We start from the raw sequence: 26415 nt of genomic DNA on the forward strand, positions 1-26415 counted from the left end.
GTCGTAAAAGCAGAATAGTTACTATACCATTATTACAGAACTCAGAGAAACATAAAGAATCAGGATAGACATTCGAGAGCATTAAGGGTAAGTGAAGTGGCGAATGCTCCACTTGGGTGCTCATTAAATTCGGGTGATTCTACTTAATCACTACTTTTTATAGGATTCGTGGCATTCTTAATGGGTTTTCACTAGATTGCATTCACCAGTAATTAGGGCGGATTCCTTCTTACCTTATTTTCCCTAATATTCAACACACTATTCAAACATGCCCAATCAATTTGCTCAAAAAATTGAGTAATAACATCGGTTTTGACCACGCTCAACTCACCTCGGGCCACTGGAGTGATATAGTCCTCCTGCTCGCTCATGGGGTGACTCCCCTATGCCGGCAATCAACTTGGCTTACCGGCGCATGCTCAGGACGCATCTATGCGTGATATAATGCGTCTCCCCAAGGCGTCCAGCCTCATCGTGCGCTCCCCTAAATAGGCTACATTTCCCCTCCTCACTGATATCCACTGATACTCCCTGCCAGTCACACTTGCAGTCGCCACGGCACTTCCCCTGCGGCAATTTGCATTGAATTGCTAAACTTTATATACCATAAGCATAAAAATGCAACCGTTCCAGTGCCGAGAATTTGTGGCAGTGCAGAATAAGTTGCAGAGTCTCAGATGCTTGGCTAATACTTATGAATTCTTCCCATAGAAACTCCACTTTCGCTTTGAACATTGATTACGTGATACAAGTAAATTCCAATACGTCCGATAAAATGGTGTGAAATAGTGAGACTTTTAGGGACTCTTATTCTCAGCTTGATTGTAAATAATGTGAGAGCATATTTACTGCTTGAATCTTGAAACTTTTCTGCTACAACTTCTGCATTCAAGGGGGACTATTCCGGTGTTTTTCCATTGGAAAGTTACATTACTTCTTGAACATAGAAGTGTTGCACATCGTTGTATTAGAACGAATGCACCACAATGGGGCTCTTGAGTGGTGACAAACGGCTAAGAAGCTCTTTAGAGAGTAGATTATGTTTATTCTGCAGTGAGGAAAATCCACTATGGCTCAATAGCTTCGTTGGAAGAATATAATGATTCGCATTTCAATTAGCAATCTATTTTTGCAGCAAATATCAGATGCATAGTCAGTCAATTTCGATATCAAGGTACTTATTTAAGTTATAGTGGAGCGAGGTGATACACAAGCTAATCCTCATGAGTTAGCCGAATCCCAATTGCCAGAATTTCTGCCTCATGTGCTGTAGCATCTCTCCATGTTGACATCTGCCCAGTTCATTCCATTCTGTAAATAGAAGTAAACACAGAGCATTAGAATGGATGGTTGACAGCGTAGAGTCTCTTGTGGCGTCTCTCACTGGGTCATATCAGTGCTCAATAATTATGAGGGGGATGATAAATGGCATCTTCTGTGACACGGGAGTGGGTGCAGTGATAAATCCTTGATCCAAAATCGCATCTCTTCACGGTGTTATGCAAGAATATGTACTATTTACTCTTGTATGAAGGGGTTTAGCACATATCTCTCCCCAATGGATGGATCCTGCGTAGTAAAATCGAGGCCATGTGCTTGGCGCAGTACTACATAGATAGAAGGGCATTGAAAGTGAGACAACAAGACTACTGACACCGCACAGCATCCTCGCTCCTCAATTTTATCCTGCCACTTATCTTATTATAATAGAGCATAATATTTTTAATGGCCTTGTTTTGTTCTCTTTCCCATCATTGCATGCGATTAGACTTACTCGCGGCAGAGTCGATTGTGTAATCCAGCATCTCGACGTCCTCTCATCGTCAGAGCATGAGAAGCACAAGAAATATCTTCACGATTCATGTGAAAGCCGTCCGTGATTTCTCTCTCAATCTTGTGGACTTAAAATGCACTTCCTGTTTTGTCTACTCATGAAGTGGTTTTGTTCTCAGGCCTCTCGACATAATATACGGATTGAGAAGAGCGCCACATAATTATGAAGAGGACTGGCTTTGTATACATTGTACATAGCTTGTGGCGATTTGCAAAAGCGCCCTGTCACTGCCTGCCCTAATATAGAAGTCATGTAAACTCCATACCTCTTTCATCAGAATCTAGGAAAATCTCGCACTAATCGAGATTTAATGTACTTCATGACCGGAATATTTTATTGAGCGCCAAACTACAATAAAATACGCAGCACATCTCCCGCTTTCCATCGCCCCCCTTTTGACAATGCTGTGAGTGACGAAAAAGAAATAAAAGGGAAAACCACTTCAATGATCCATAAAAAAGAATACAGACAGCTTTCATTACAGCCCCCATCGTATTGCATTGGTAGTGGGACAGGCTGTGACGGGCGGAAAAATCCAATTAAACTACTTTTAACAGCGATTTTTTTCAACGCTTCTTTTAGTACTCGCCATGAAGTGTACAAAATAGTAAATTGGCCGTTAAGTGGGGTGAAAGGATAAGACTTCGCACTGCAAATGCAAATTGAATAGCTCGCCCTACATAGGGCACAACTTTTCCTGTGTGCCTGTGGACAAAGTGCGAGAGAGCAACTTTCTCTGCCAATCGCTCTGGTATTGATGACCATATTGCGGAAGAGAACTTTTCTCAATTTTCTCCACCTTCCGCAAGACTTAACCTTCTGAAATTAGACTTCTTGGGAAATACTTTTGCAACTCCTGGCAAATACAGATTTTTCCATTTTCTTTCACTCTTCCCTTTTGACGTAGCAGAACCATTGAAGATTACCATGATAAAGGTCTTTCGAATTGAATTATAAGATCCCCTAATATTTAGGCATAGTATAGAAAAGTTGCCTCCCGCTAACTTCCCAATTGCAAAGCGAATTCCATTAAAGTTTGTCACTCCCCACCCAGCAAATCTCAAAAGTCAAATGATACATTGAGTGTATATGCATGGCTCTGCTTTGATCCCATCATTCGGGATTTATTAGCCCTTTGTAGGCAAGAAACCCATGTTAATAAATGGTTAAATTTAATTACTCCTCCGTACAAGAACACTTTTTTTTTTTGGGGGTGGTGCACCCATAGAGAAGGGATAATGAACAAGGAGAGTTCGAGCAAAGGGAGCGTGTGTAATTTTAGATTTTCACTATGTGGGTGGTTATCCTCATATCGTAGTAAAAAGGAGCATGTGAATATAGCAATTGAGGTGAAATTTGCATACAAATTAAATGAATTCACTGGCTAAAATAAAATCCACCGACTACAAGCTTGTACATGCGAGTGGTTTGGCATGAGAAAAAATATCTCATCTTCCTGCGGAAGTGCAGATAACAAATTTGCTACTTTGCGCTATTTCGCACAATTGCAATAATCACGAGAGATGAAAGCGATATCAAATATGTAGGCAAAATGTATTTCTTTCACATCCTGAACACCCTTTAGATCCAATCCCAAAAGAGGGAAATCGTTGAATGCTCAGCAGAACACTTCCTAGAAGTCCATCTATTTTGTTTGATTGATTTCAAATAACTCGATTGGAGCATGTGACAGAATTCTTCAATTCCCCAAGCTTACATACGTGTGGCAAAGATAAACTTCATTTTCTTTCCATCTGTGAACACCATTGCACTCAAAATACACCCCAAGTCTTCCGGTGGCAGAAATTCCCTCAATTACAAATAAATATCGTCATGCCATCCGAATACTGTGGTGGTGGAGCAAAAAAATATTTTATTTGTGAATAGTGGCTTTGAGTACCACTTTTCACTATCGCGTCTCCACTCACACACAGACACACCCTCCAGTGAAATTCACTGGGTATTTGTACAGACCGTGGGAAAACCATCAGACTCCATGGCACATAAGAGTGCGAGGAAAACGAGTGGAAAAGGGATGTGGTTCTTCTTTCTCTTCATTGAATGATACCCTTCGTAACACAATTTCCATTCGTTAGGGGATGAATTACAAATCACATTACATAATGCATTTCGTTACATTTAAATTTCTTCCAGTCACCAGGCCGAAATACCTATCAATCATGCTGGTCTCTTGTGGCTATAAATATTTCCTGGATCTCCATCGTTTTTCCTGCAAATCATTCATCAGAAATGGAAATTACAATATTTGCCCTATTTTTTGCTCCCACATTCCAATCAAAGATAACTCTGTGTCTACATCGGCTTGGCTTTGGTCTGATTGCAAATAAATCCGGGTGATCTATTAATGTTGTGGCTCCATTGACATAGTGCGTGTATTAATTCACCTCATCTGATAAAACTATAATGCTCTCGAAATGAACAAGAGCAATATTGTGAAAATGTCAATATAGGAAGAAGAGTTTGCTATGCTTGGTGATTTGATGATTTACCCTACATGTGAATGGTGTGTTAGAGAATGTTTATGCATATTTGAGTAGCCTGAAATTGAAAGCGTGGCTCCATCGGTGTATGCACCTCTTGTCACCATTCAAGATTGAGTAGTAAAGCAAACATTCACGATTAACTACTGGAGCACACAATTTTAGCCTCGAGTACTCATAAAACTACAATGCATCCTCCCCACCTTCAGGGCAGATACAGACAAATGAACCACAAATATTCAATAACAATTGAATAACATAATTTATATCCTTGAGGCGTTTGTGGTGGACAAAAAAACTAACTTTTCCCAAGTTGTGCGCGGATAAACTTTCGCGTAGATTTTTTTGCTTTTAAATATTTGCCATTCAAGTCATGAGTGTGCGGTGAAGAAATCGAAGAAATAGTATATTCTTCATCATATTGAACTTGTGGATTATGGCGAAAAAGTTTTTACATAAAATGATAAATAGATTCTTTCAAATGCTTGATTTATTGGATACAGATGTTGAAGCGTTTCCCCGACACAAGTGACATGAGATTTCGGGTGTTTTTATCCACCCCACAAGCCCAAGAGCTCCCAATATATGGGATGGCATTTGTCATGGAGCTTTTTTGCCAACACTTCCCCATTCACGATGTGATAAAAATCTTAATAGGAATCATCCAATTACCTCCCTATTCATTTGCCCGGCCCACATTATCACACATCATGAGTTAAGATGTTTTTCCAGCGACCCCCCATGCCCTGAAGATGGTCGGTAATCAATCTCTTATTTGTGATACGTGTACCATAAACCTAATTAGACTTTGATTGATGAAGTCTTGTGGTGATAGATTTAATCGATATTGACATGCTCATCAAGTGCACATACAAAACGAGAAAAATGGCTATGAATAAATATTAAGAAAGTCTGCGAGCCATGGATGTGAAAATCGACATGATTTCCTGCACTCTCGTCACACGTATAGTTATACACACAATAGGTATTTAAATTCATGCGAGGAGTTTGCAAGTGCTCAATAATTCAAACTTGAGGAGGTATTTCACAATCTAAATTGAAAAATTATCGAACACACTATTCCATGAACGTGTGAGTCATGTGCTATGTAATGCTATGCATACAATATCATACAGGAATTCCCATTTGGGCTGCCAAAATGCAGACATATTGAAGTCGTCCTCTCATCTCATATATACTCAATTTTATGAATTCTCCGCATGGTAAATTTACACGAACAAAAAATATCACCAACATGTTAATTGGATACATTCCAAATGTCCCTCAGTGATTGTATTTCTAATAAATATGAAAATTTTCTCCTCAGCACATCTATCTAGGGGTGAAATAGAAGAAAATCACATAGAAAACATTCCATGATATATTGCATTCCTGTGTCATCCTCTTTAGATGTGAAAATGTAGCATGTGAAAGGGATTTGTATTAAGATTTCCTGTCCAAGAAGTGGGACGAGACATCAGGTTAGAATGGCACTGTTTTGAAAATTGAAAAGACTACTAAAACATCTACCTACAAGTGCAAATGACACGCAAAAAACGACCAGCAATATTTCTCAACTTCTCCCTCTTAAGCTTTCAGAGTCTGGCAATCGATTATTCAAAGGCATTTAGCATCACATCCAAAGATGGTGTATGTTTACGCAATACAGTTTGAGTATAAATCATAATCACAATTCTTCACTCTTCCATTTGCCACTTCTTCACCAGAATACCAAATCTTACTGAAGCTGCGGAAAGAAGGCTTGAAGAAGAGGGGAAACTTTCCTACATTCTCCATAATTTGTTCACGCCATTAGATTCTCAATCACGTCTTTAATAATGTCATATAGAATTCATAGTGATGATATACACCTTGATTTCAGTTCGAGAATAGGATCTGGAAAAGAGCTGAATAAATAGAGATTTAATTTGGTCGGATAGTTACTCTTCTAAGCTTTGAACACAAGAAACTACCGATTCAGTCTCCACATGCGTCTGAGAGTAGTGCTCGAAAAAGCTTCCAAAGTTCTTTCACTAAGATCGTGAAAAATGTTGCTTACGGAATATATTTCAGTCTATTGTTTTACCCAACAAATATATTTCAGGCTTCTCTCTTGTACTTCTGCACCAAGCACATGGCCTCAATTTTAGCACGCAGACTCTTCACTTTATCTCGTGAGCATCACTTGAAAGAGACGAGCTTACGGGATGTTTCCACCCACATGTATGTATGTATCATACATATACAGCCAAGAATAAGCTTCGCCGTATAGATTCAGCGAAGATATTACATAGACTTTTTATTCTAAGGAATCCAGTCAAATGTATGCACCATTTTTCTTGACTGATTCCACAGCAATTCGTCACTTAATCCGATCTTCAACATTTTCTTATAAACTGACATGGTACAGTATAGCAACATTTGCATCACAAAACACTGTAAAAATGCACATGTTACGTATGCACATATGTAGATGTGTGAAACTCCGCAATTTCTCATCCAATTCCAGCAGAACGAAACCGTAATATTAAGAAATATCAAGTTGCTGCACATTCATATGCATATTTCCCCATGGCGTCTGAAAACACTATAAACCATGCAAAAGTTGAATCAATTTTTGGTATTTATGTTTATTGAAGGAAAAAGTGTAAATCCTCTCGTGATGCTGCAACATAAAGTGAGTGCCAGAAACAGCAACAGTTTTCTTCAACCAGCTCACGATAAGATGATATCTATTCTTATATTATAGCTTACACAAATTGCGATATTTTTATGTCTTAGGAGATGGTTTTCGAACATAGCTTTAATATTCAACCACCATTCACTGAAAATTCTGTATATATCTGAAGTAAAATGTATAAATTGGCTTTTCTACTTCCACAATTCATTCAATTTGTGTGTTTCTCAATTCAATAATTGTAATTGCTATCAACGGTGTCTACGTTATCAAGAATGTGTGCTTGAATGTTTATTGTGTTACTCAAACATGACGTTTAACAATATCTAATTATCTCGAATTCTGAGAAATTGAATAATTATATTTATTAATCTTTTGTAATTGTTGAATATTTTGATGTCGTCACTCATGTTTCAAATGTCAGTGTATCAGTCGCTGTCTTTATCCATTCAAGAACATGTGAGACACGAGTGTAAACTCCAGGATATTCCGGTGTCCCACATCCACGACCCCAAGATACTATCCCAACCAATACACGGTTATGAGTCAAAGGTCCCCCATTGTCACCGATACAGAAGCCTTTGAAAGTTCTCTCATAGCCAGCACACATCATGTTTGACGTGACTTTGGTTTCGTTATTCCCTTCAGTGTAAGCATTCTTGCAAATCTTTGTTTCAACCTTAGGAACTTGCACTCTGCGTAATTTGCCATCTGTCACAAAATTGGCTGCATCCGTGGCTCCATAGCCAGCTAATTGCAAATAAATTCCATTGCCAACCTTTTCCCTATTCTTTGGCAATAAGATTGGTTTATAATCCATGCTAAAAATGAACTTGGTCCTCACTTTCATCATACCAATATCATAATCATACTTCACGCGAAGAGAATACTTTGGATGAATAAACAGTTCAGCAACTTCAATTGGGTTTCCCTCGTAAAAGCAATTTTCACCATATACCACCCCATATTTATAAGGACGTGTATCATAGCTAAAACAAAAGAAATACATATATTTAGTATAAAAATTATTAGTTGGAATACTTTTAAGCTATCTCACATGCAATGGGCCGCTGTTAAGACAAGTTCTTCATTTAAAATACTGCCAACACAGATGAGAATCCTTCGGCGGCCCGGATAGCGATCGTTATTATCCGAATTTGTAATTGCTACTACATAAGGCATTGATTTAATGCCTACTTCTTCACCACCGACTATTCTATTGACTGCATTTGGTAAATTGCCCAAAAACGTAGGCAAATATATGGCCAGAAGTAGTACGAAAACTTTCTCAAATTGTATCATTTCGCAGGTTGACAAACACAAATACTTTCAGAATTAATTACAATGGTGCTTATATAGGAACAAGTTAAGTGCGCGAAGTGTTAAAATTCAAATTACACCATGATAAAGTGAAACAAACCTTCTTATAAATTTATAGCTTTACACTCAATAGTCAATAAAATTATTCTTTGGAAGAAACTTTTATTGCCTTCTTTAGTGGCTTTATGAGTGTAGAAATACTTCGCGCTTTCTTACTCGTCTGTTCTTTCAGCTCAATAATGAAGAAGGAAACTCGCATGAAGAGAAAAAGAGTGTAAGATAACAATACAATTTTTTGAATACTGAACATTCAATATATTAACATTCCAGATATAAAAAATTAGACAAATGATTTTTGGAAGATTTCCAAAAGTCACAAAGATGCACGACTCATTGTCAGGGGGTAAATTTCATCAAATACTAGTGAACAACTCAGAATAAAAATTCAAGTTGTACATTTGAAAACATTAAAAATCAAAGGAGTTTTCGAAAATTAGGTATTCTGAATACTCTCATCCTTTATTTCCCAAACAGAATTATTATATTAAAGGCCTGTCTCACGCTGTATCCATTTGCGAAAAACCGAAACGTTTGTGTAAACTCCAGGAAATTTTGCACTGGCACATCCCAATCCCCAGGATACCACTCCAACTAGCACATCGTCCAGAACAATTGGTCCACCAGAGTCACCTTGACAGGCGTCCCTGCCGCCAATGTCGTAGCCAGCACAAAACATTTTAGGCGTGATTTTCTTCTTTTTCTCTCTGTAGGCTCTAACGCAAGTCGCTTGATTTACTTTGGGCACTTCAACAGTGCGCAAAAGACCGTCTGTTTCGGTGAAATTCCATTTAAGATGTCCAAAACCAGAAGTTTCCATTAGAACTCCATCATCTATCCATTCATCTTCCTCTGGCAGTCGAATTGGCTTAGCTTTATCGCTGTATTGAATGTTTGTGCTCAGTTTGAGAACAGCAATATCGTTTTCATTAGTGGACATAATATATCCTGGATGGAATTTTGACTTCTCAACATTAACCATTATACCTCCATCTTTAATGCTATCAGTGCCGTATATCACTTGCACCTTGATCAACTGTCCATTAAAACTGGAACAGAAACAATTACGTGAAACACAATAATTAATTTGCAGTGAATTCCAACACTTACATACAATGAGCCGCCGTTAATATATATTTTTTGCTAATTATGCTACCGCCACACATGTGTCGCTTATTGACTTGAAGTGATACTATATAAGGAACATTTTCAATTTCCGCCAAATCACCACCAACTATTCTGCTATGTAATACGGGTAACTTGTCCGTTGTCTTGGATAAATTTACTAACAAGAGAAGTATGAATATTTCCACAAACGATATCATTCTGTCAGTATGCATTAGAAAATGAAATATGACTGCTTTCTGAAGTATTTCCTGCGCATTTATACAGTCCATTTATCAAGTTGAACCACTTGAACAATTTGATTAGGGCAAAACCAATTTCTAAATTAATGTTTTTATGGTATCAAAATGCACAGTGTTATGATGGAAAATATTTAATTAAATCATTTCGGATACAAGCCAGAGATTAATGTTTGTTTACAGAAGTTTTAGAGATCAGCTTCCTGCTTCAGCCAGTCGCGCACTGATGCAACACGAGAATAGACACCGGGATATCCTCTCTCGGCGCAGCCATATCCCCACGACACAACACCCACGAGGGTGCCGTCCTCCACCAACGGACCACCGGAATCTCCTTGGCACGCGTCCTTGCCACCCTCCTCAAATCCAGCACAGATCATCCTGGCTGTGATGCCACCGTAGGCGCTGTAAGCCTTGTTGCATGAATCATCATTCGCCTTGGGCACGACAGCAGCACGCAGCTTATTCCTGGACTCCTGAGAGTTGTGAGTGTTGCCCCAGCCAGACACCAACAGCATAGCACCATCCTCAACATCTTGATCCTGCTCCGGCAAGTCAATTGGTTGGCACACTTCGCTGAACTTCAGAGGCTTCTCCAGTTCCAGAAGGGAGAAGTCATAATCGACGGTGCGTGGATTATACTTCGGATGCTGTACAATTCTCTTCACTTTCACCATTTCACCGTCCTTTGCATGGTAGCTGGATCCAACCCTCAGAGTTAGTCTGCCAGCAGATTGACCACTGTGAAAGAGAAAAGGAGTTTAGAGAATTCCAGATTGGGTGTGTGGCAATGTGAATGTGATCATACTCAGTGCAATGGGCAGCAGTCAGGACGAAATTCTCACTGAGGACTGAAGCACCGCAAATGTGGCCGGACGTCTGGAGGGATACTTGATACGGAGCGTCTTCAACGTTCACCTCATAGCCACCAACGATCCTTCCGTCCAGCCTCGGCTTCGGGAAGTACTTCAAATTAGCACCAAAAGCTGCCGCAAACAGCACACACAGAACCACCAAGCGAATCATTGTGTTTCACAAAAGTACCGAATAATGAATGATGTCCAGACAATTCCAGTCACCGTATTTATAGGAAAATTGATAATCATGAAATGCATTGAGTGTCTTATCAAAATCATTTCAAGATCTTCGAGTGTTGCCATCGATATCAGTTGAGTAAATGACCTTAAGTGGGGATTACTAAATACTTTCTGTCATAGACCCGTGTGCTCTATATTCTCCTTAACCACGAAATGTCAGCAAAAAAACCTGGTCGTGTGGCTTACAAGAATGATATGAATTTATTGCCTCAATCTATCACTTCCGTTTTGAAAAGCTCTAGAATCAGACTCCAATCTGCAAACCCACTTACGATTTGGAAAGTCTGCAGCACTTGAGATGCCGATACATGAGCATCCACTTCATAGGATAAGTAATCAAGAATCAATAGATATGTAACATTTGTTGTTAATGTTTAAGTGATTGGAATTTAACATTTTTATGCACACTGTCAATTTGCAACATTGTATTTATGGCATTAACTATCAAATGACACTTGCCTGGAACGTAATAACCGAAAAAAAACCCATCCATTGTGCTCAAATATGTCAAGTTCAGTGATATGAAGACGTAGCTTAACACTTTTCAATATCTCATAAGGCCCGAAAGAACATTCACCTTCACACCATGTGAAATATTTAATCAATAAAAGGTCCCATTAGAGGGTATATGGGGAACATCTTGAAAATTCATTCGACTATTAAGAACATTTCCCAAGAGTGTCTCATGAGGAGTATATTAAAATTATACCTAATGGATACGTACGTTTAGCTTATATGCATGAGAGATCATAAAAATTTGAACACTTTGGGTGAAGATCCTGCAGAACACCATTTTTGCCACCTTCTCTCTACAGCCCTGAACCCAAGTCACCCGAACTCCGCTCTCCCGCGCATAAAAATGTTATTGCAATCACTTTATTATCTTCTCTCCGAGCCAAACGAAGTATTTCGCCACTCAGAGTGACCTTGATGGACGTATAAACTATCCCTAAACCTCTCAATGAGACTCCTTGGCATTACATTTGGAATTTGATTTCCCAATGCATTCACAGTCTTATCTTCTCATCAATAATCTGTAGAAAATCCCCAGTGATTACCATTAGGAAATCAATTGTTATTGCCCAAATGTGAGAAGTTCACAATCGGCTTCTACAGAAGCAAAACATTTGTAATCAGTACATTGCAGGTGTTTTGACGAATTTTGATATTAAACCCTTATTGACTATATATTTGTATTTCCAGGTAGAAGTGTTGCCTCGCGCAAAGAGTTCTCAAAAGGGTATATAATAAATCTCACCGTAAATACAATATTCCCTCCGTTATGAAACAATAAATAATAATGTCATCATATTTCATATTACACAGCGCTATATTCCTTCGCCTCTAACTTATGCGTATATATATGCTATACGTATATAAATCTATACAATAGGTAAATTTACATATTAAATGCCTTTCATTATTATATGCACCAATTTTCTATTAAGTCTGTGGTTGTGATCTAAGATGTGCTTTTCGCGCTCTGATGTCTTTCCTTTAAATGTACTTTGTGATGTTTATGGACAATTTCCATGAAAATTTTAAATATTTTCAAACACAAAATCTCTAAAGATGTCTTAAAAAGTGTCAATTTATATGAATGGTTATCATATAGTGAAGGCATAAATCATCCCAAAAAGTTATCAAAATCCTTGTTTCACTTTCATAAGTGAATAGAAACTTGTTCAATTTCGAGCTTCAGTTTGAATGTACTGTCAAATCTTCTCCTCCAATCTATATTATGCAAATAGCATGACAAAAGACAAATCATCAGTGTTTAAGTACAATAACATCAATAGCTGCTAAAGAGAAAATTTACAGGTGTGTAAATAAAGCTGTGAGAAGACAATTTAAATAAATCACAGTTTGTAGCATACTTGAGGAGAGTAACTTCCCTTCCCAGATAATCGATTTATCTATTTTCGTACCATCATTTGTCTGAAATCGTCCAAAAGTCTCCAGCTCCTCAGGAGTCCCATTATCTTGCAAATGTACTCATGCATACATTACTCAATTCATAGGACATTGGTACATCTATCTTCGCTAGCATTAGTGGTGAGAGCGATAGAGAGAATGTATGTGTAAAAAGAACCCCTCTGGTAAGCAGATGAACTCGAATCAGATTTATTTGCAAACAATAGTAAAGAAAAGGAGAGATCAAAGATGTAGAAACTCTTCTTTGGCCGTAAGAAGATGTTGTCTGTTCTAAAATCCTGTGATATGCAAAGGATATTTATACAAAGTTTCCGGCAACGGGAAAACTTTCGAGTGTATTAAAAGCACATTTTCGGCAGGATACAACAAATTCTAATTATTTTGTACACAAAACTTTCAAATAAACTCTTGGGATAGAAGCAGAAACACATGTAAATATGCGAGAGAAAACTGGAATAAATCTCTTGTGTTTCACAATTACATCACACATGACTTGTCCTCACCAGAATCTCGATGAAAGTGTGGCAGAAATTACAAGAGAAATCTCTCGCCAACATTAATGGATGGATATATCGTAAAGTAGGGGAGCAAAAACGGCATACAATGCACCCAATATATGATTTATTAAATTTTCATTAATCATATTACTCTTGTTTCTGCTCCTCACACATTCTCTCACCCACATTGAAGTGTGATTTATTAACCCTCCGGATAAATGTGCAATGTCACTGAAGCCACGAATTAATGCAACAATCAATATCATATGGCGAACGCATACGTGAAGACGAACATTCAATGTGGGAGATTATTTGAAATTAATCAAAGAAATGGACTCACCTCTCCAAATTATTGCTTCTGTAGAGCATCAAAGAAGCTGGCAAATTTCATCGTAGTTCCGAACAATCAGCGACTCCACAGACTTGCTGAATGCCGTCAAGGAGCACGGAGACTCGCAGTTGGGAATTGACAACTCCTTGGGGAACTTATCTTCGCTGTTGAAGTAGTAGACAATCTGCAAAATGATGCCAGAACATTGTTAATAAGCAATAACACCCCCTCCTCCCCACATTCCGACCACAGGATATACCTTCACTTCAAAATCATCCTCATATATGACACTGTGATGGAGCTCAACCACAATTGTTGCAGCATACTCTGGCTTCTTTGCGGTCTCGCCGATAACACCGATGGCCCTCATGAAATTAACCAGTGTGACATCGTGGGCTGAATACACGAAAATAGATCTGTGCTGGAGACCATTCAGTTTTCTCACCATGTTATCGAGAATTTCCGTCACAATCGTGCCACCCTTGATTTTCTTCATGAACGGCGTCTCCGTGAATAATGCCAGACTCCGCTCAGCCATTGGGAGCATCTTCTCTGGGAATACACCCTCCGCCCAGTCGGGAAGTGTGAGACCAGCATTCTTCTCAATCTCCAGCGTGTTGTACAGAAACTCCACGTCCAATATAGTTGACACATTCTGACCCGTCTCCTTTGTCAGTCTCTTATATAACTCTGCATTCTTCTCATTAATCTCCTGGATGTCAGCGGGTGGATTAATGTACAGCTTTCGCAACACCTCCTCATACTTCGGGCACGGCTTCTTCTGGGCATATAACTGCAATCAGAGTCAAGATAAAAGAAAAATCACATATCTCTCTGTCCGCCTGTGTTGCGCCTTATCACTGTCATACGTAATCACGGTCTCGTGGTGGAGCATGAATTGCAACTGGTTGCCATGAAATTGGCAACGGATTGCGACTCTCAAGTGGTGGCATGAAACCTGCCATGAAGCTCTGGGCACTCATGATACATCTCTCAGCAGCACTGCTGCCAATGAAGAGATCATCCTTGGAGTACAGACCATTCGGAGGCAGCAAACGATAGTACCTCATATGGAGATTCTTCCCCAAGTTGTACATTTGCAGAGATCCTTTCTGCGAAGGTGAGACACTTTAGTTGCTAATTGTGTGATTGAATATTGTCTACATTACCTCCGATAGAGCACCTAAACCTCCTGGCCATGGATAATTCTGATGTGGATCATTTGGATACAATTCCGTCGGAGATCTGTCACCATGTCTGAACAGAATGGCAATCATTCGCAGTGTCCGCAGTCCTTCCGCATCATTGCTATCGCCGAAGACGAAGTACGCCAGCATTACTGCACAAAGAGCTGTGCCCAGCAGGATCACTGAGATCGTCAATCCTCGTCTACTTGGATCCATCTTCCACTGACTTTTCCTCTTCTTTCTTCAACAACAAACACTCAAATTTTCCACTAATTACAACTAATCTTGCAAATCCGTTTGACAAATATTGCCATTTAGTATGTTATTTGCTGAGCAATCACTTTAGTGTTGATCACTGTATAAATATATCTTCAGCAGCTCAGAATAAGGTCACGCGAGTTATACTGCCTTGATTACTTGGCATCATACAGAAAGTCTGTGATAATTGTTCTCAGTACTTCGATCCCTTGTCCTCCTTGTAGAGGAAGTAGATGGGAACTTGTGCCTTTGTTGGTTCCACTGTCACGTACTCCACGTGTCTGATAAGCCGCGTGGCCGCCAAACCGTACATCAGCTGCGGTATTCCTGCAAATGCAACCCGACAATATAAGAAAATGTATTACTATACTAGCTCAAATACTACACACATCAAATTTTATCCACGCACCTAAGTTAATAATTTTTATCACCCCATAAAAATTGTTCTCGAATGATAAATCTTCGGTTGGGTCTCATCGTGCAGTGGTATTTCATGTAGGGAAATGCACCGGTTCGCAGAATATGATAATTATTGCCAGACTTTAGGGTCCAATTGAAGTGCGATTGACCAAAAAAGTCATTGTCCACGTCTTTGTACTACGTAAGAAATTAGAAAGTTTTATTCATCAAAGCAAATGAAGCAAATTACATAAGCCATTGCATTACTTTCACGAAAAAGGACGTCCACGGAGGCTCGCCAATTTGCTCCAAGTACCCCGTGAGGACATCAGACATTTTTGGCTTCCTTATCACTCGTCTGAATAGCATTATTTATCCTATATGCAACATTCCTGAACAACACCCTTTATAGAATTCAACCATTTGCCTTACAGGTGAACTCGTTGAAAATTCGTTAATGATTCCACATAATTATGTTAGCTTTGCATGAAGACATGACCGGTTATTATCCAAATACCCGCAAACTACTTATTTACCTAGTTTTTAGAGGTCAAAAAGGCAGGAAAGATTCTCAGAAATGTCTTCACAACGAAATGTAAACATTCACTAATCAGCTGTTTTAACCTCAAAAATAGTTCTCCAGTGACGTTTCGTGCGATTCCCATCAGACGCTAATTCGAATTTCTCATAAATTATATTATAAAATATAATAATAAATAAGATGGATAATGTTTACGCCCCCCTCAGTGAAGCATGTGCCAAGACATTGAGCGACAAGACGTACGATAAGAGAAAATTGGCCTCCCAGGAAGTTGAAAAGTGAGTTCTAAAATCCTCCTTCTCTGCAAATCCCCATGGAAATCACTAACTTTGCCTGCTTCCTCGCCAGAATGGTGGCAGAGTTCAACAATGCCAAGAACACGAAGCAAATCCAGAAGATACTGAAGGTGTTGGAGCGGGACTTTGTGACATCGCGCGACCCCAACAAGAAAAAGGGCGGATTGATTGCATTGGCAGGGGCGAGCATTGGACTGGGCAAAGACACGGAATTATTCATCAATGAACTTGTAAATCCCATTCTGAATTGCTTATCAGATGCCGACACGAAAGTCAGGTATGCAGCCACTGAGTCACTGTACAATGTCGTCAAAGTTGCAAGAAGCAGCATTATTCCACTGTTCCCGGACATTTTCTCGGCACTCAGTCGTCTGGTGACTGATCCGGATCAGAATGTGAAGAATGGGAGTGAATTGCTGGACAGACTGCTGAAGGTACTTTCTCACTCTCTCTCTAATGTGCAACATGTGATGGAGAAATTCATGCAAATCTCTGAATTGCAGGACATTGTCACGGAGTCTTCGCAAACCTTTGCTCTGGACTCATTCATTCCGCTTCTGAGGGAGAGAATTTATGCCAAGAACTCCTTCGCTCGACAGTTCATCATCTCATGGATATCCGTAATTGTTTTGCTTCTTGTAAACCTCAGAATTACTTATTTTCTTAAGCATTTTGCTTCGCAGATTCTGAATGCTGTCCCTGAGATCAACATGGTTGTCTATCTGCCAGAAATTCTGGACGGACTCTTCCAAATGCTGGAGGACAACATGGTGGAAATTCACCGAATGTGCGGCACTCTGTTGGCGCAATTTCTACGCAGCATTCGCAATGACCCAGACTCTGCTGATATGCCGGCAATGACTAACATCCTCATAGGCCATGCTCAGACCAGCAATGAACTGATTCAGTTCACAGCCATCACTTGGCTCAGTGAGTTTGTTCAGCTGTCCGGGCCGAGAATGATGAAGTTCGCTAGTGGAATATTTACAGCGATTCTCCCTTGTCTGGCGTACGAAGGAGACTCCCGAAAACGTGAGTTTGAGCTGTTATTTCTCAACTTCTCCCCATCAGTTTAAGCCTTCTTCACCCCATTGCAGAGATTAGGGAGTGTGCCCAGCTGGTGAACAAAGACTTGCTGGAACTAGTGTCCTCCAAGGAGGACAAAATGAACAATCTGAAGAACCTCGACTTGGACTCTGTGATGGAAGTATTGCGACAGTATTTAGGGCATAGTTCTGTACATACCAAAGTTGCTGTGCTCAAGTGGATTCACCATCTCTTCACGGAGATCCACGAAGAGATGTCCATCCATTCCGTTAGTCTCTTTCCCGTCCTCCTTGGCGTGCTCTCTGACAGCTCAGACGACGTCGTCCTGCAGGGATTGGTTGTCCTCGCCGAAATCATCAACTCCAACAGCGCCGATGATGACTTCAAACAAACGCAATACAGAAAATTCCTCGTCAGCCTCCTCAATCTATTCAGTGAGGAGAAATCCTTTCTAGAAAACAAGGGATCACTCATTATTCGTCAACTCTGTGTGCTCCTAAACGCCGAGCTCATTTACCGCACCTTTGCTGAGATCATCTGTGAAGAGACAACAAATATCAAGTTCGCCTCAACGATGGTTCGTACGCTAAACACAATCCTGCTCACGGCATCTGAGCTCTTTGATCTGCGAAACTCCCTCAAGGATATCCGCAATAAGGTACACACTATACCTTTTATCCCATTCACCATCGGTGCCTTTTGTGCTGAAACTGTGATCATTGTTCTATGCAGAAATCCGCCACGCTATTCGAGTGCCTGTACAAATGCTGGGCCCATTGTCCTGTATCAACACTATCACTCTGCCTCTTGGCGCAATGCTATCAACACGTGTCCGCATTGGTGGTCATATTGTGAGTATAAATGCACGCTTCAATACCCTTAACCTGGCCTCAATTCCATCCTCTTTACAGCGGCAACCTCGAAGTCACTGTGGAATTTCTCACTGAAATTGACAAATTGGTCCAGCTGATTGAATCTCCCATATTCGCATGTAAGAATTTTCACTCTCATTTTTCTCTATTTTCCAATTTAAAACATTGTTTCTCATTTCTTCAGCGCTTCGCCTCACTTTGATCTCCCAGGAGAAGAAGTCCCCAGATGGCCACTACTTGGCTCAAGCCCTCTTCGGCATTCTGATGCTCCTGCCGCAAACTGACGCATTCCATCTGCTCAAAAACCGCCTCCAGTGTGTTCCCATGTACTGGGGCCATAACGTCACAGCAGACTCGTCGCTATCCGTTGAAAACCAAAGTAGTATAGATTTCAATGCTCTTCTCGAGCACTTCCAGAAAGTTCAGAAGTTCCATCATCAGCAGCGAATGATCCAGAGGAAAAAGAGCATCGTTTTGTGGGAGTGAGGACTTACATAAATACCTGTAAAACATAATAAATTCAACATGAGGCTCTTTTCGCAATGTGACGCACTGAAACTTGCCTTATAGTGGATAATTGAGGAGGACGTCTTGTCGCGCCAACTCCAGCAACATGGGATCGTCGAAGAATTTGTTGATGGAGACATCCTCTGAGAGACCTTTCCTCCTTCTAGTCTTAATCATGAATTCCCGAGCCAAATGTGTGGCTGGCTGAGGTTCCAGTGGTCGAATGATGATGCTCTTGTCGAGAGGATCTCCCGGCACAATTTGCCAGTGATGGAAGACTGACAGACAAAATGCTTGACCCTGCGTGTGAGTTCGGAGATCAGTCTCAAAACCAAATGAATCAATTGCCGGAATGAAGGCTTTGATTGTGTACAGCGGAGATCCGGGAACAGGTGCATCCTGGGTGACATGTCCTCTCCTTCTCGCCAACACAGTGTACACTGCAGACACACAATCAGCAGGAGCCTGAACTTCCACGAAGAGATAGGGCTCCATCAGACGTGGCGTGGCCATTAGGAAAGCCGAATATGCCACTCTTCGCGCTGTCGGGATCACTTGACCTCCACCACGATGGAGAGGTTCATTTGCAATAACCGCGTCCAGGATCTTGAACTTCACATTCCTGATGGGCTCCTCACAGAGCGGTCCTTCGCGAGTGCCCCACTGAAAGCCCTGCACGATGGAGTCCTTCACTGTTCCCAGCAGACTCTTGTCCACCTCAGAGGGCAGAGTATCGTCCACGAGAATATTGGGCCCAGTGACATCCGGTCCAAATGCCCAGATCGATCGGGCCGCCAGAAGATCCCAGTCGTAGTTCACTTGGAAGAATTCTCCCAATCTCTTCTTATTCCATCCAATGCTCACCACGTCGTTCTCAATGTCCTCCGCCAGTCCCTTCTCCAGCGGCTCAGCAATCATAGTCACTTTGTTCTTCTTATTCGGCGTCTCGGCGAAGCACTTCAGCGAACTCGTCTCCACGACAGTTTCACAAAACGCCACCACCGGATCGGCCACTTTGATGTCAATTTCTGAGTACATCTTCCGCAAGTCATGCATCACACAGTCCAAATACAACTCTCCCGTACCCAGAATAACGTGCTCACCAGACTCCTCAACTCTGGTGCTCAACAATGGATAGGATTTGTTCACTTTCCTCAATCCATCCAGCATCTTGGGCAATTCTGAGGGATTCACCGGCTCCACAGCAATCTTAATAATGCTTTGAGTATTGAATTTCAGCGGCCGGAATATATACATGTCCTCAGAGTGATCAACGTCCGTGATTGTGGATGTTTTCACAATACACTGATCAATTCCCTCAATCAGAACCCAATTTCCAGCTGGTACGCGATTCAGCTCCACCTTGTACCGCGCCTCGTAGATCCAGAGCCGACCCACTTGAAGAACTCTGGAGTCTTCCTCATCTTGCAGAGAATAATTCTCACCAAGCACTCGCACCTCCTGTCCAGCATGCAGAGTTCCACTGACCACCCGAGCGAGCACTTGGAAAAACGTACAATCTTCCGTGGGATACATTTTCGAGCTGTGCACCATAAGATGTCCGTTCTGGTTGCATTTCAGCATGTCATCGTAGAGTGAACCCTCTTTGACTCCCGTGTAAATGTGATCCACCTTGTTTTTGCTGTTGTCCAGAGGAGACTTTATATGCTCCACACACATGTCGACGAATCCACAGAAATCCCCACAGAAGCGATTCATTATCAGACGCAAAAGAGGTCGAATGTTGCTCTTGGATTCCTCCTTCGTCAACTTTATGTTTAGTTCAGTCAGAGTGTCCATCAACGTGGTGTCAACATCGCCAACAACCTGAGCAAACAACTTGTACAGTGGCTCAAGGATGAACTCCACGAAGCTCCGCTGTGCTGAATTGTGTGGCGATTTCTTGGTGAATCGTCGTCTGTAAAATTCAAGCCATCAGAGAGAAATACTTTCCACATTATTATTTAGTTGCACTTACGACTTCGAGTGGAAGTACATGTCACCCCAAAGGCGTCGTGAGAACTCCACGATGTTCACACCAGGATAAGTGTCGGCATACATCTTCGCGAAGGACTTGAGAGTGAAGCAGAAGCCATAAAGTGAGCTGGCGAAGCAAACATTACCCAGAATTGGTGAGATAACAGGTGCATTTCCTCCAGAGCCGGTGTAAATGCCAATTAGGGCATTAATCTCCTCAACAATGTGCTTTAGCTTGAAATACGCATCCTGAGGAGGAAGTTTCAGCTCGAGCACCAGACGATCAATCTGAAATAGTCAAAATTCCATGATACGCATTATCGTTCTGGTTCTGGTTAGCATTTTGCTTCATCTTTTCATTTTCATCACTTCAACTTTGCCCAAAAGTCATGCCTTATTATCTCCTCATATTGAATTAATAATAACAAACAGGGTTGCCCATTAAATGTGCTGCAATCTAAAGAGAAGCACTCCAGAGATTGCTGAATTGCTACATCATCAAATTAACTACTTCTCCCTGTTATTCAACTTCTTTGTTTGAATGTGATATAACTAACGCAATTGACAGTGTCAGAAGCAGTCACAATTCTCTAAATCAACTCAGACGCCAGGATGAGGATTCAATCAAGTGTTCTCTTCTACGTTTGTTTGTTATTTGCCTCAGTGTGTGCTCAATTCCACAATCCATATCCCAAAATCAAGTCCCACACCCCGAAAGACAATGAAGACACTGGAGAGCCTCTCTTTCTCACGCCCCTGATCGAAGCCGGGAAGATATCAATGGCACAAAACTTATCTTTCGTCACTCATGCAAAACTGGACTGGATCGAGAGTCACGCAGGCTACTTTACAGTGAACAAGAAGTATAATTCCAACATGTTCTTCTGGTTCTTCAGGGCACAAAACGACAAAGACAATGCCCCAGTTGTTCTCTGGCTTCAAGGCGGACCAGGAGCTTCATCGCTATTTGGTCTCTTCAGCGAAAATGGCCCCTTCTCCGTCACTGAAGATCTCGATTATCCGCCCAGGAAATACTCCTGGCACATGCACCATAATCTAATTTACATTGACAATCCAGTTGGAACAGGATTCAGCTTCACGGACAACGATTTGGGCTATTCGACAAGTGAGACGTCCGTTGGAGAGAATCTCTACGAGACTATGCAGCAATTCTTTAAGCTATTCCCAGAGTTGAGAAAAAATCCCTTCTACATCACTGGAGAATCCTATGCAGGAAAATACATACCAGCATTGGGCTATCAAATTCACCATCAGAATCAAGTGGCCGACAATGAAGTGATCAATTTAAAAGGAATGGCAATTGGTGATGGTTTCTCAGATCCACTTCATCAGCTCAATTATGGCGATTATCTGTATCAAATTGGACTGATTGATGACAATGCGAAGAATCTCTTTGCGAAATACCAAAGAAGTGCTGAGAAGCTAATAGAAAACGGTGATTACACCGCAGCCTTTCTACTCATGGATCGCCTAATTGACGGAGACAACGGACAGAATTCTCTCTTCCAAAACCTCACAGGTTTAGTCCAGTACTACAATTATCTCAGCACTCTCACCGACGATGGGTCTGCTGCAATGGCCAAATTGATTGGAAATGCTGAGATGAGGAAAGCCATTCACGTGGGAAATCTCACATTCCACGGCTTGGACGAAAACAAAGTGGGAACCTTTCTCATCCGGGATATCATGAAATCTGTAGCGCTTTGGATCGGCGAATTGCTATCCTACTACCCTATTGTCTTCTACAGCGGACAGCTGGACATAATCGTGGCCTATCCGCTCACTGTAAACTATCTGCAGCAATTGGATTTTAAGGATCACGATCAATACTTGGCGGCTGAGAGGCGCATTTGGCGAGTGGATGGTGAGATTGCGGGATATGTGAAGGAAGCGGGGAACTTGATAGAGATTCTAGTGAGAGACGCTGGCCACATGGTTCCACTGGATCAGCCCAAATGGGCCTTGGATCTCCTTCTCCATCTCACTCACGGAAAGCACTACTCAGCACAATAGAGTTGTACAGACAAGAAGGGCAATAAATACCTTGTTGATGCAGATTGTGATGGCCATTTTCTCCTGAATTGCATGCTTCAGCAGACGCTCAGTGTTCAGCATCACCCCTTCGGCGGCATCCACAAACAGAACAACTCCGTCGCAGATCCTTAGCGCCGCAGTCACCTCATCAGAGTAATTCACATGGCCGGGAGTGTCAAAGATGTTCATCAAGAAGCTCTTCTGTCTCACATCTGGCAAGACGAGCGTGATGGGCGTCGCCTTGATGCTCACACCGCGCTCCTGCTCAGTGAACAGTGTGTCTGTGTATCGGAGATTTCTCTCCTCCATCACCTGAAACTGCGGATGAGTCTGACGCACGAGGCAGTCGACAAATGTGGTCTTACCATGATGTAAATGACCCACAAGAGCCACATTTCTTATCAGTGGCGGCGTATCCATCAGATCAGCGAGAAACTCCATGTTGTAGGTCGTTTCGGGCAGCTCTTGCTCCTTCAGCTGAAACTTCATTTTCTTCACCGGCTCAATGAGAGGCTTGTCCAGAGGTTGAGCGTCCTCCTCTTGAACTATCGTCTCTACGTCCTGCCCATACACCTCTAAGGCCGTCGGATAGTATCTCTTGTCTTCATGTAACACAATCGCCCGGGAACGCTTCTCATCATCCGCCTCTATTTCGTCCTCCTCAATTGCATCCTCATCCATTTCGTCCGGCTGCTCGGGCTGCCCGTAGATGCTCTGATCATCGTCATCGTCGCTCTCCAGATCTGGGCCAATGTAGTTGCCGAATTCATCGTACAAATCCTGATCCATGGTTTATTACCAAATTCACGGAACCTGAAGAAGACATTCGGAACTTAACCTTACAAACCGGCGTCATGTTTTTCTTCAATTCAACGGTGTTTAACACGACCTCACAGAAATTCTTCAATATATTCACATAAAGCCTGATCTTACCTTTGCAAATATAGTAATGTCTCACCAATATTGCCACTAAAAACACAGGAAAACCAACGAAAATGTGAAGCGTTTATACGTTTTCACTGCGGCACCAGCGCGTATGTTTTCCTCACTGTGACCACAGCGACTCTACCGGGATTTCCATATAGCAAAAAGGTAAACATAAGAAATATACTGACAATTTTCTGTCCACAAAATATTTTATTTTCCACGCTTTTTATAAGGTAATAATCGTGAATTTTTATCAAATATCATTTCTGGATACATTTTCTAACAAATCACGGAAAATTCAGAAATCCTGCAAGATGCGTCGACGAGCTGGAATTGGGGCTATCCAGAAGCAGAAGTTGGAGGCAGAAAAGTACAAGGACAAGGGAATCGAGATTCAAGAGACACAATTCGAGCAAATGTCTCGTCAAATGGAGGTGTTTAGAAGCAATTTGGAGGAATTTGCCATGAAGCATCGCAACGAGATCAAGAAAAATCCACAGTTCCGGCGGCAGTTTCAGGAAATGTGCGCCACAATTGGTGTGGATCCTCTGGTGTCCGGAAAGGGCTTCTGGAGCATCCTGGGCATGGGTGACTTCTATTACGAGCTGGCCATTCAAGTGATAGAGGTGTGCCTGGCTGCCAACGACGATACCGGCGGATTGATCGAATTGGATGACTTGAAGAAGCGCCTGAATGCCTCGAGAGGAGCCAATAAGCAAGCCATCACGAAAGACGACATCCTGACGGCGGCCAAAAAACTGAAGATATTCGGGAATGGCTTCAAAGTCCTTCCGGTCGGACCTAGTAAATACATGATTCAATCTGTGCCAGGAGAACTCAGCCTGGATACCACTGCTGTGCTCAACATTGCCGCCAATGAGAAGGACGGCAGCATCACTCTGAAGATTGTCATAGGCAAACTAGAGTGAGTATTGCATGAAAAGTGTTTATCAAAATACAGGCAATGATAAATGCATCCTCTTTTGCAGATGGACGGAGTTTCGGGCGAAGCAAGTAATGGATAAAATAATCGGTGATGGTCTGGTTTGGGTTGATCTGCAAAGTGAAGTGCCGATTTACTACTTTCCCAGTCTCTTCCCGAGGCAGTAGCATCACTATTTGCAGGTAATCCTCCCATTTAGCCATCCATCTTCTGTCGCAATTTGGAATTCTCTGCAGCCAAAGAGGCATTTTCTCTCTGAAGATTGCTGATTTCCATCTGCAGTTTGACAGTGACTTCATTGACCACATTTTTCCACTGTTCCTTCAATTTCCTCTGATGATCGAGGAAGTTCTCCAGCTCTTTCGTCCTCTCTTCACAGATCATCGTGGTCTTTTGGCCAGTGTTGAGGAGCTTCTGGAACGCCTCCAACTTCACCTCCATTTCAATCTGAAAAGGAATCTAATTTTGGTTCATTTTTTTTACAATTTCAATCAATTCTTACAATTGATTGCGATGCAATTCGCAAATCTGTGTCCAATGCGGTATTGTTCTGCATCACATCTCTCAATTTCTCCTCCAATTGGTTCATTTGCTTTTCCACAGTTGCAGATTTTCGTACTTCTTGCGCCAGTTGTTCTCTTGTCTGCAAAGACAAGCATTTTAAGTCATGCGCCAATTTGAATATTTATGTGTTACCTTTTGATTAGAACTCTCCAGACTCTTTATCTTCTCCATGTACTTGCTCTTCGTCCGAGAGATTTCCTCTTGCACCTTGGCCGCAGCCTCTGTAATCACCCTCTTCATTTCACTAGCCAATTTATCGTATTCTTCTCGCATTTCGTCCTCTTTGGCCATGGCTCTTCCCTTGTCAGCTATTGCACACTCGGCAATATTTAGGGCTTCCTGGACCTTTGCCAGAGCCACAATCTCTCTGTCCGCGTACTCTCTGGCCTGAAGGTAGCTCTGATGGAGGTTCTTCTCCAGATACAGTCTGTCTTTCATGATGCTGACGATTTCCTCTTTGGTTTTCTTCAGAAAGAGCTCAGTTTTGGCCAATTCCTCCTGAGATGTCGAATGCCTGAGCTCAATAACTTCAATTCTTCTACTCAATTCGTCCTTGTTCAGTTGCAAATCACTACTCAGCGATCTCTCAGCCTCTAAGTCTCTCTGCAGATTGGCTATCTTCTCTTCTAGAAAGCGTATTGTCCGGGAATACTCTTTCTTGAGGCTGATAATTGAATTTGGCTCATTGAGAAGCTTTCTGTACTCGATAATTTCCTTCTCTAAATTCGTCACTGTGTCTTTAGACAGCGTCCACAATGTCTCCAAGTCATTCTTCTCCTCCTTGAGGAGATCCACCTGACTCTTGAGATTCATCAGAGCTGCAGTGTGGATTTGCCTCTCATTGTCCACACCTTTGAAGATATCCTCCTGAGAAACATTTCGAATTTTCGCCTCTGACGACAGTCTATTGTTCTCCTCCACAATAAACTCAATATTTTCCCTCAGTCTCTGGTTTTCCTCTCTGTAGAACTCAATCTCTTTCTGTTGGCTATCTATGCACTCCTCATACTTGCCGATTACACGCCTGGAAGTTGATATCTGATAAAAAACACAGCCATAAATGACGAGTTTATTGAACTTTACTTGACATCCTGACTCTCGCTTCCAGGTGCTTCTCCCTTGGACATGCTACACGAGCAGATGTGCTAACAAAGTCATTAAGTTGCTGGAAGTATTTACGTGCTCTTGGCAAAGTGGATATTTAAAAAAATAAATACCTTATTATATTT

The 26415-nt window shown here is 41.5% G+C and overlaps 10 protein-coding genes across 11 annotated transcripts; 3 read left to right on the forward strand and 7 right to left on the reverse strand.

Annotated features, from left to right (window-relative positions):
• Positions 1-1024: 1024 nt before the first annotated feature.
• Positions 1025-15202, reverse strand: LOC132258352 (lysosomal acid phosphatase). The gene is made up of 5 exons (XM_059755651.1): positions 14783-15202; positions 14483-14725; positions 13873-14406; positions 13623-13797; positions 1025-1311 (listed from the first exon to the last, which is right to left on the reverse strand). The coding sequence occupies exons 1-4, from the start codon at positions 15014-15016 to the stop codon at positions 13651-13653; spliced, it is 1158 nt and encodes a 385-aa protein (XP_059611634.1). The 5' UTR covers positions 15017-15202; the 3' UTR covers positions 1025-1311; positions 13623-13650.
• Positions 7419-8314, reverse strand: LOC132258437 (trypsin-4-like). Its single transcript, XM_059755765.1, has 3 exons — positions 8070-8314; positions 7868-8001; positions 7419-7762 (listed from the first exon to the last, which is right to left on the reverse strand). The coding sequence occupies exons 1-3, from the start codon at positions 8312-8314 to the stop codon at positions 7419-7421; spliced, it is 723 nt and encodes a 240-aa protein (XP_059611748.1).
• Positions 8768-9786, reverse strand: LOC132258353 (trypsin-4-like). Its single transcript, XM_059755652.1, has 2 exons — positions 9500-9786; positions 8768-9438 (listed from the first exon to the last, which is right to left on the reverse strand). Exons 1-2 carry the CDS (start codon positions 9784-9786, stop codon positions 8877-8879), a joined length of 849 nt encoding a protein of 282 aa, XP_059611635.1. The 3' UTR covers positions 8768-8876.
• Positions 9872-10836, reverse strand: LOC132258354 (trypsin-1-like). Its single transcript, XM_059755653.1, has 2 exons — positions 10562-10836; positions 9872-10494 (listed from the first exon to the last, which is right to left on the reverse strand). The coding sequence occupies exons 1-2, from the start codon at positions 10777-10779 to the stop codon at positions 9942-9944; spliced, it is 771 nt and encodes a 256-aa protein (XP_059611636.1). The 5' UTR covers positions 10780-10836; the 3' UTR covers positions 9872-9941.
• Positions 15203-15251: 49 nt separating the features above from the next.
• LOC132258357 (uncharacterized protein C15orf61) lies at positions 15252-16055 on the reverse strand. Its single transcript, XM_059755656.1, is given in 5 exon segments — positions 15252-15385; positions 15468-15528; positions 15530-15655; positions 15725-15849; positions 15994-16055. Coding segments are annotated over 4 exon segments (423 nt in total). The 5' UTR covers positions 15827-15849; positions 15994-16055.
• A 28-nt stretch (positions 16056-16083) lies between these two features.
• Positions 16084-18699, forward strand: LOC132258350 (protein VAC14 homolog). Its single transcript, XM_059755649.1, has 8 exons — positions 16084-16276; positions 16347-16728; positions 16798-16914; positions 16978-17326; positions 17392-17999; positions 18074-18192; positions 18253-18332; positions 18398-18699. The coding sequence occupies exons 1-8, from the start codon at positions 16179-16181 to the stop codon at positions 18697-18699; spliced, it is 2055 nt and encodes a 684-aa protein (XP_059611632.1). The 5' UTR covers positions 16084-16178.
• LOC132258349 (116 kDa U5 small nuclear ribonucleoprotein component) lies at positions 18601-23794 on the reverse strand. Its single transcript, XM_059755648.1, has 5 exons — positions 23686-23794; positions 22762-23565; positions 20699-20985; positions 18777-20638; positions 18601-18715 (listed from the first exon to the last, which is right to left on the reverse strand). The coding sequence occupies exons 2-4, from the start codon at positions 23539-23541 to the stop codon at positions 18778-18780; spliced, it is 2928 nt and encodes a 975-aa protein (XP_059611631.1). The 5' UTR covers positions 23542-23565; positions 23686-23794; the 3' UTR covers positions 18601-18715; position 18777.
• LOC132258351 (venom serine carboxypeptidase-like) lies at positions 21176-22775 on the forward strand. The gene has a single exon (XM_059755650.1). The coding sequence runs from the start codon at positions 21310-21312 to the stop codon at positions 22729-22731; it is 1422 nt and encodes a 473-aa protein (XP_059611633.1). The 5' UTR covers positions 21176-21309; the 3' UTR covers positions 22732-22775.
• Positions 23712-26407, forward strand: LOC132258356 (vacuolar-sorting protein SNF8). 2 transcript variants are annotated; one of them, XM_059755655.1, is made up of 4 exons: positions 23712-23844; positions 23982-24604; positions 24669-24804; positions 26295-26407. In XM_059755655.1, exons 2-3 carry the CDS (start codon positions 23994-23996, stop codon positions 24787-24789), a joined length of 732 nt encoding a protein of 243 aa, XP_059611638.1. In that variant the 5' UTR covers positions 23712-23844; positions 23982-23993; the 3' UTR covers positions 24790-24804; positions 26295-26407. The 2 variants fall into 2 exon arrangements, with proteins under 2 accessions (XP_059611638.1, XP_059611637.1); XM_059755654.1 differs by having other exon boundaries at positions 23829-23912.
• LOC132258438 (restin homolog) lies at positions 24818-26355 on the reverse strand. The gene is made up of 4 exons (XM_059755766.1): positions 26270-26355; positions 25319-26210; positions 25125-25265; positions 24818-25069 (listed from the first exon to the last, which is right to left on the reverse strand). Exons 1-4 carry the CDS (start codon positions 26311-26313, stop codon positions 24818-24820), a joined length of 1329 nt encoding a protein of 442 aa, XP_059611749.1. The 5' UTR covers positions 26314-26355.
• Positions 26408-26415: the final 8 nt, after the last annotated feature.

This window comes from Phlebotomus argentipes, unplaced genomic scaffold, assembly GCF_947086385.1.
Source record: "Phlebotomus argentipes unplaced genomic scaffold, Phlebotomus argentipes genome assembly scaffold_4, whole genome shotgun sequence".
In the NCBI taxonomy this organism is placed as follows: domain Eukaryota; kingdom Metazoa; phylum Arthropoda; class Insecta; order Diptera; family Psychodidae; genus Phlebotomus; species Phlebotomus argentipes.